Below are 8517 nucleotides of genomic sequence, written 5' to 3' on the forward strand. Positions count from 1 at the left end.
GAGAAGTGTAAAGAATTTGAGAAAAGAAAAAGTTTTTTTTCTTGCAGGAGCTATATAGGAAAAATATAATGTATATGAAGGGGAAGTAGAATGGTGTTGTGCCAGAAATGAACGCGTGATGAAGAAGTTTCTGAAAAAAATTTAAAAGATTAATGAAGTGAGATATTGATAGAGGAAAGATGAAAAGATAAAGCTGATAGGAAGTTGAACGTCCAGAATCAATGAAAAGTGTGCATGATGGAATACGCATTTAATTGATGTGATGAATGGAACAGTTTTCCAAGTTAGTGTCAGTTATGGACTTCAAAAGTTTTTTGAATTTGAAATTTTTTGAATCGACGAGCTTTTTTATTTTTGATAAGTTGGAAGTTATCAATTCAAGGGGACAAATTATTGATTGAATATTTTGGTATATCGGTGAAGTGTATAGATCAAAAGAAAGATAATCAACCTCAAAGGACGTGGTACGATGTACTTGAGTTAGTCGAAAAGATAAAGTCATTAATTTAGTTAGTCAAAATCGAAGACATTACTTGTTTGGATCCTATCAGTGGGTTTAGGGTTAATCAAAGGAAGGTTATCGATAAGTGAAATAGGTTTGATCGATAAAGCTTGTCGAAATAGGATTAAGCAATCGGAGCAATGATAATGTTAATAATCAAGGCAGTTGAAGACGGTTATCCATCATTTAAATGGCAGAACGGTTATGCTTAGATTTCTTGCATATGGAGCACATGATGGAATTTGATTGGTTGAAAAGATTTATAAATAGATAAAGTTTAGAAGGAACAAGAGTTGAAATTCGGTTTCAAAAACACTCTCGCACACTCATATCCTTAGAAACTTTCTGAGTCTGCAAAGAGTTTTCTTTTCTGTAAGATTCCTTCCATATCTTTACAATTTTTTAAGTTTCTTGCAATTTATTATCTTTTCTGCAATTTACTTTTCTTTGGCAAACATTTTCTTTTCTTTTAATATTTCTGTATTGTATTTGAATTCAAAGTCTTTCAACCCTATTGAAGGCATTTTGTTATTTTTCTTTAATTTTAAGGTCATTTACTTTATTTCCTGTGTTTTTAATTTCAAGTTGTTTAAATTCCTTTTACTTTTCAAGTTTTTCTTTATCTTTTCGTTCAAGAACAAAATCTTTGATACACGTTTAAAAACCGGTACTCACAAAAGAGGAGTAGGTTTTACTCCCAGATATTAAATATTAGATATTAAATATTGAATCAATCACGATTTGCTAAAGATATGCATAACAGCTTGAAAGAAAATAACAAAATAAATTAACTTCAAATCATAGTTATCAGAACCGAACCGGTAATCAACCCGGTTATATGACCGGGTCACCGGGTTATTAGTTCAACCGGTGGGTCACTGATTCACCCGGTTAACCCGGTCATAATTAAAAAAATATAAAATTATATAAATAAAATTAAAATAATATCTTAAAACTTAAAATACAAGTCTTTACAAACATTAATAATCTAATATCAATGTTTAAACATAACTAATGATCTAAAAAAGATAATAAAGTGATTTCTAGTATAAAATATGTTCTCAATTTAAATCAACAAGGACGAACGAAGAACACAATCAGTAAATCAAGTCCAAGGAGTTGCTGATGATGCTTGTTCTTGAGATAGTGGCGTTTCTGATGGTGTTTGAGATGAAGACATTTTTAAAATTCTAGCAAAAGAAATAAAATATTTTCAGCAACCAAAAATTTACCTAAATGAGTTTTTAAGCAACACAACAACAACCACCAAAGTATTCAATTCAAAGTTTCAAACATTATCATCCAGCAACAAAATTCAAGTATTCAACTAAACCATTATCCAACAAGCAACTCTGTTATCCAGCAAGTATTCAAATTTTCTCAAAATACAACAGCAACATTAACCAGATTCAATAACAATTCTAAGTTTCTAACTCAAATTTTCTCAAGTTCACCAACTCTAAAACCAAATACAACAGCAACATTAACCAGATTCAATAACAATTCTAAGTTTCAAACTCAAATTTTCTCAAATCAACAACTCTAAAACCAAATACAACAGCAACATTAACCAGATTCAATAACCATTCTAAGTTTCTAACTCAAATTTTCTCAAGTTTCACCAAGTCTAAAACCAAATACAACAGCAACATTAACCAAATTCAATAACAATTCTAAGTTTCTAACTCAAATTTTCTCAAATTCAACAACTCTAAAACCAAATACAACAGCAACATTAACCATATTCAATAACTATTCTAAGTTTCTAACTCAAATTTTCTCAAGTTCACCAACTCTAAAACCAAATACAACAACAACATTAACCAGATTCAATAACAATTCTAAGTTTCTAACTCAAATTTTCTCAATCAACAACTCTAAAACCAAATACAGCAGCAACATTAACCAGATTCAATAACAATTCTAAGTTTCTAACTCAAATTTTTTCAAGTTTCACCAACTCTAAAACCAAATACAACAGCAACATTAACCAGATTCAATAACAATTCTAAGTTTCTAACTCAAATTTTCTCAAATTCAACAATTCTAAAACCAAATGCAATAATTCAACAACTCTAAAACCAAATACAACAGCAACATTAACCAGATTCAATAACAATTCTAAGTTTCTAACTCAAATTTTTTCAAGTTCACCAACTCTAAAACCAAACACAACAACAACATTATCCAGATTCAATAACAATTCTAAGTTTCTAACTCAAATTTTTTCAATTTCAACAACTCAAACCAAATATAACAGCAACATTAACCAGACTCAATAACAATTCTAAGTTCCTAATTCTCTCCAGTTCAACAACTTTAAAACCAAATACAACAATAATAACCACCAGATTCGACATCGATTCTAGTGAAAGAACAGGGTAGAAAACTTGAAGGGAGCTCACCTGATTGACGGGTTCCAACACCGCAACTGCCGCGACACAAGATGACGACTACCTCCACCCGAGGAAGCAACGATTGCTTGACTGGTTTCGTCTGCTTTTGCCGTCGACGAACCGAACGCAATGGCACAGGACGGCGACGGTGACCGAGGTGAGGGGACAAGATGAGAGATTGAGAGAGCGACAAAGTGAGTCCGTGGGAGGCTGAGAGCGACGAGGTAAAGGTGAGGCCATGAGCCAGTGGGTGAGACGGAGAGAGCACAGACCACAGAGACGAGGCTGGAGCTTGGCTAGGTGAGGGGGGTTCCACCGTTCCACACTCCCACTCACATTCAGAGTCTCAGATTTTGGATTTGGGAATTAGGTTTCATTGAAAGGGAAAAGAGAAGAGGGGGTGTGTTCTGAACGACGCCATTTTAGGTAAAAAAAAAAGAAAAGAAAACCAAGCCGGGTCAAATTAACCTCCGGGTCACCGAGTTTCATGGAAACCCGTCGGGTCGAACCGGGTTTGACCGGGTCCGTTGCACATCCGGTTCAACTAGTGGCTCGGCCCGGCTAGGTGACCGGGTGACCGGGTTTCCAGTCGAACCGGCCGGGTCTGATAACTATGCTTCAAATATTCATATACATTGACACTTCATGATCTTTCTTTATATCACACTGAAAATTTGTAGAAATTTAGTGTAGTTTGATGTGTTGAATGGAAGTCCCAATAAAATTCTATAGCTTTCCTGTATTTATAGAAAAAAAATATGGACTGTAATGAATGATTATTAATCTCTTATTCACATTTTTATTTGGACAATTTACATAAATAAAATGAATGAGAGAAAGTGTTACGTAAATACAACGATAGGAAAAACCAAACGCAAATCCAACAAATCTCATTATATGTAATCCGCGACACTTTAACGCGGATTCCATTTACACGTAATCCGCTACACCCTGTCGCGGATTACGTTTAGAAGCAAAAACACATAAACTACTGTAGCGATTTATGAAGAGAAAGGCCCAAAGTGTATTCCGCGAGATCCTGTAGCGGATTACGAAGGAGTTGGCTCACTATATAAACCACGATATGTTTCTTCACAATGTTACTGCTTGGAAATGACTATGTGTGTGTTTGGCAAACGCGTTGGAGAAAAGAGAAGTGATTCCACCTCTGAACACACGTTTACGCGGAGCTAAAATTGGTTGCTTCTGTGTTCATATTCATGGTAGCTGGTTACTGTTGGAAAATTAGATGAGAAATTTTTTCGTTCCAATGTTTTTTTTATCAAAATCTTTTAAATTTGTTTCAATCACTAACAAGGTGAATATTTTGATTTTCTTTATTATTTTTAGTACTCTCTGATATTTTAATTTTTATATTTTTTGTTTATATGATATATGTGGTTGGTTTTATGAAATTTTTATTCTTTCTTATCTATATGATTTTTTTTCTATTCTTTATTTGATGTACTCTATTTTTGTTTTGTATAAAAAAAATTATTTTTTTGGGTTTGTAAAATTTATAATTGTAATTATTATATAATACGTTTATTATCAAAATTTTGCATAATATGAATTATGATCCTATCAAAAAGTATAAAATAAATAAAAAACTAATTATAAGTAACAATAGAATCATAAATAATAAAACTTTATAGTTTAAAATAATATTAAATTATACTGATAATACTAAAAAAATTATAGAATATTTTCTTCTTATTTGACATTATAAAATTTATAATACTCTTTTTCGCAACAACATATATTATATGAACGAAATTTAAATCAGCCACCATGAATATAAACGCAGAATCAATAAATTTTAGCTTCATGTGAACGTATGTTCAGAGGTGGAATTACTCCTTTTTTCTCCAACACGTTTGCCAAACACACACAACTATTTTTTAAACAGCCACATTGTGAAGAAACCGTTGTAGAGTATTGCGGTTTATATAGTAATCCAACTCCTTCATAATCCGCATGATCTCGCGGAATACACTCTGGGTCTCTCTTCATAATAAACCCCTGTAGCGATTTATGTGTTTTTGCTTCTAAACGTAATCCACGATACGGTGAAGCAGATTATGTGTAAATAGAATCTGCGTTAAGATGTTGCAGATTACATATAATGAGGTTTGTTGTATTTACGTTTGGTTTTTTCTATTGTTATATTTACGTATCACTTTCTCTCATCCATTTTATTTATGTAAATTGTCTTTTTTATTTTACTCTCTCCAAATTTAACTACCTATATTCTTACTGTATTTGATGGTTAAGTAATAATTTTCACATTCATTTCAGATTAAGGGGTCAAATTTATTTTCCACGTATTATTTGCACTTTTTTAATTAGACCTGAAATTTTTTTTTTACTCTAACTAATTTTTGTCGTCCAAAACACTGTGTTATTAACCACGTCGAAAATTTGTGATAACAGAATCATTGATGTGATGCATGTATGTGGAAATTGTTTCCCACGTTTTCATATTGATATAGAACGTGGAAACTGAAGAAATTGTTTGGCACTTTTCATCCACTTAATTATTTATATTATCGATGTATGAGGAAATTGTTTGCCACTTTCATCTAGTGCTATATATATAATATTATCTCTGAAACAGAAATAGATTCATACAATAATGAATACAGACAAAAGGAGATGAAAATAAATGTTTTTCTTATTTCCTTTTAAGAAAGCACAGCAAATACATTAATTTTTTATTTTATGAATAGAGAAAAATAAACAAATTTCACAAACAATACATTATTCAAACGCATCTTTATATATGATGCTCCATTATTTCACAAAACACTTCTTGCTACTTGCATTTTTATGGAAAGATTTCAATGAGAGATCTTAATCCCAAAGCTGATAAGTTTATCTTGTAGCTACTAAAACCAGCTGAGAAAATTAAGTTTGCCCATTCTTTTTCATTTCTCTCTTTTCCGTTGACTTCTACCATCATCAACATATCAAAGAAAAGTTGGGTTTCAATTGATTTATTATCTCCATCACTCTTTTCATCATCCACTACCATATCAATGACAATAACTTTTCCTTTTCTTCCTTTGCTTCTTGTGATTGCTTCTTTGCAGTTCTTCAGTATTTTGATACATTTCTCATCATTCCAGTCATGCAATATAAACTGCATTATTTCATGCAACGTAAACATTATAATGAACAATTAATAATTATTTTAATCACTTACATATCATAAAATTATTACCTAGAGAGTAGTTTAAGTAAATTTTTCTTCCAAAGAAAAAAGAGATTAAGTATTATTGGGTCCCATGCTTAATGATGTTAGTTTTAACAACCATCACCATTATTATATTCATTATTGGATCTATCTTTAAACTCCTAAATTGAATAATTTGGCTCAACTTGTTGCTTGTTTTGGAAGGTTTTTCTTGTTTGGAAGCGTTTTTTTAAGTAATATTTTAATATGTTCTTCCAAAGAAGGCAATAACTTTCACACACACTACTATAAATCATGATAAGGTAATCAATTTCGGTTGATTTAGTAGTTAGTTCACTAATTTGTAACTCATTAATCAATAATAAATTTTTAAATAAAGTTTCAATTTACAACATATAAATTTTTAGCCTGCTAAATTGAATGAGACATTACTAATTATAATTATTTTTTTTCTGTTAAACTCATTACTAACAATAATAAATAATGATTTTAGTTAATATATATTTTAAAAATATATATTAAAATTATTAATTGAAAACGTTAGTTTATATAAAAATTTAAAACTTTAAATGTTTAGTATATTTATTTAAAAATAAAAAATTTCTACTAATAATATAGTATTGTATCTCTTTAACTAAATCATAAATAATATAAAAATGATCCGGCTATAATTTATAACACGGTTAATTGATCATTGGAGACATCATTATTAATTCTCTAATCTTAATATACATATATGTAGATAGAAATACTGCACGTACAAGTTTCATCGTAAATCAAGTTTAACCAAGTTGAATAATAAAATTAAGATGAGTAAGTAAGTAAATATGATGAGAATAATTTTTATTGATATTAGACTAATTTAATTTATTAAAATTTAAAATTTAAATTTTTAAATTTTAAGTACAAACGTAATTCAAAAGAAAAATTTAACTGATAGTAAAATAAATAAATAACTCCCTAATCGAACTCATTTACCTTCAAGAAAATGGCATCTGAAGGAGGAATTGAGTCAAACATATCACCTCCAACATATTTGAGATTCCCAGTTCCTTGCAAGCCATGAACAACATGTGGAAGATCAAACACAACACACTCCATTTGTGGAAACGCCTTAGCAAGAGCCTTAGTCATAGTTCCTGTGCCTCCACCCACATCAACCAAAGAATCCAACCCTTCAAACACACCCTTACACTTGTCAAACAAAATACTTGAAACAAATGGAGTATCGGTTTCCATGGCATCATTGAAGAACTTATTGAGTCTTGGCTCAATACCAGCATATTCCCAAAGTGCCATCCCATGCCTCATGTAAAACGATGTGGGACTATCGTTTTTGAACCATGCCGGTAAATCGTACCACGGTTTTGTTAAAATGGGATCAAGCATGGCAGACAAGAAAGGAAAAAGACTCATAGGATTGTCTTTGAGCAACAACTTAGATGCATCGGTTAGGGAATAACTCGATTCTGGATCGCCTTTGGAAGAGATTTGTTTAGAGAAAAAGCCAGAATGAGTCAAAATTCGCATCAAGCGATGGATGGATTGTGTTTTGTTGGGATGGATTTGTAGAGAAGAAATGAGTTTTGAGAGTGGCATGGGTTGGCCATGGTTGTGTATGGCATCTGGGATTCCCAAGTCAATTGCACATTTGAGGGACATGGAATTTATGAAGCTGAAAATGTGGTTCCATACATGGCTTTGAGATTCAAGCAATTTGGAAGCATGGTCTACACCATTGGATTCCATTAGTATTGCTACCTGAACCAGAAGTGTATTGATCTATATGTTTGTTTTCATTTGTGGAACAATAAATTACATGGGTCTATTTATAGAAAATCCTTGTGTGTGTGTCATAATAATGAACGCGTATATTAATAATAAAGTACATACTATATTGCTAAAAGTTTAACAACAAAAAATGCAATTATCTTTTACATTTTGTTTTATGTACAATTTGTTATATTTAAAGAACTTTTAAAATAATCAACATATTAGATATATACTAAAATTAGCCATCGATATTTAAAGTATATATTAAAATATAAAATATATATTAAAAATAAGTTAAACTATGTATATATGACTAATTTCAGTGTGTAAAAAATATTTTTGTAAAACAATATATTCAAATATGAATCTCTAAGTGAAAAACACCTTTTGTAAATGATAATCTCTCTTGCAAGATATGTAAATATTTTTTTTCTCTATTTATTAATATACACTCTCTATTTGACTAAAATATACATTCAATAATCATTATATATATTAATAATAATTATTTAGTTTATTCAGATTATAATATTTAAAATAATATAAAATATTTATTTTAGTTTTTATGAATAATTCATGATTAATAATAAAATATTAAACATACAACAATAAAGATCTATTACGTTAATAATAAATATATATTTTATTTT

The 8517-nt window shown here is 30.3% G+C and overlaps 1 protein-coding gene across 1 annotated transcript; it reads right to left on the reverse strand.

Moving 5' to 3' along the window:
* Window positions 1–5549: 5549 nt before the first annotated feature.
* On the reverse strand, window positions 5550–7905 carry LOC107478079 (probable O-methyltransferase 3). Its single transcript, XM_016098198.3, has 2 exons — window positions 7073–7905; window positions 5550–6040 (listed from the first exon to the last, which is right to left on the reverse strand). The coding sequence occupies exons 1-2, from the start codon at window positions 7841–7843 to the stop codon at window positions 5726–5728; spliced, it is 1086 nt and encodes a 361-aa protein (XP_015953684.1). The 5' UTR covers window positions 7844–7905; the 3' UTR covers window positions 5550–5725.
* Between the last annotated feature and the right edge of the window lie 612 nt (window positions 7906–8517).

Source organism: Arachis duranensis, chromosome 3, assembly GCF_000817695.3.
Source record: "Arachis duranensis cultivar V14167 chromosome 3, aradu.V14167.gnm2.J7QH, whole genome shotgun sequence".
Taxonomy (NCBI): domain Eukaryota; kingdom Viridiplantae; phylum Streptophyta; class Magnoliopsida; order Fabales; family Fabaceae; genus Arachis; species Arachis duranensis.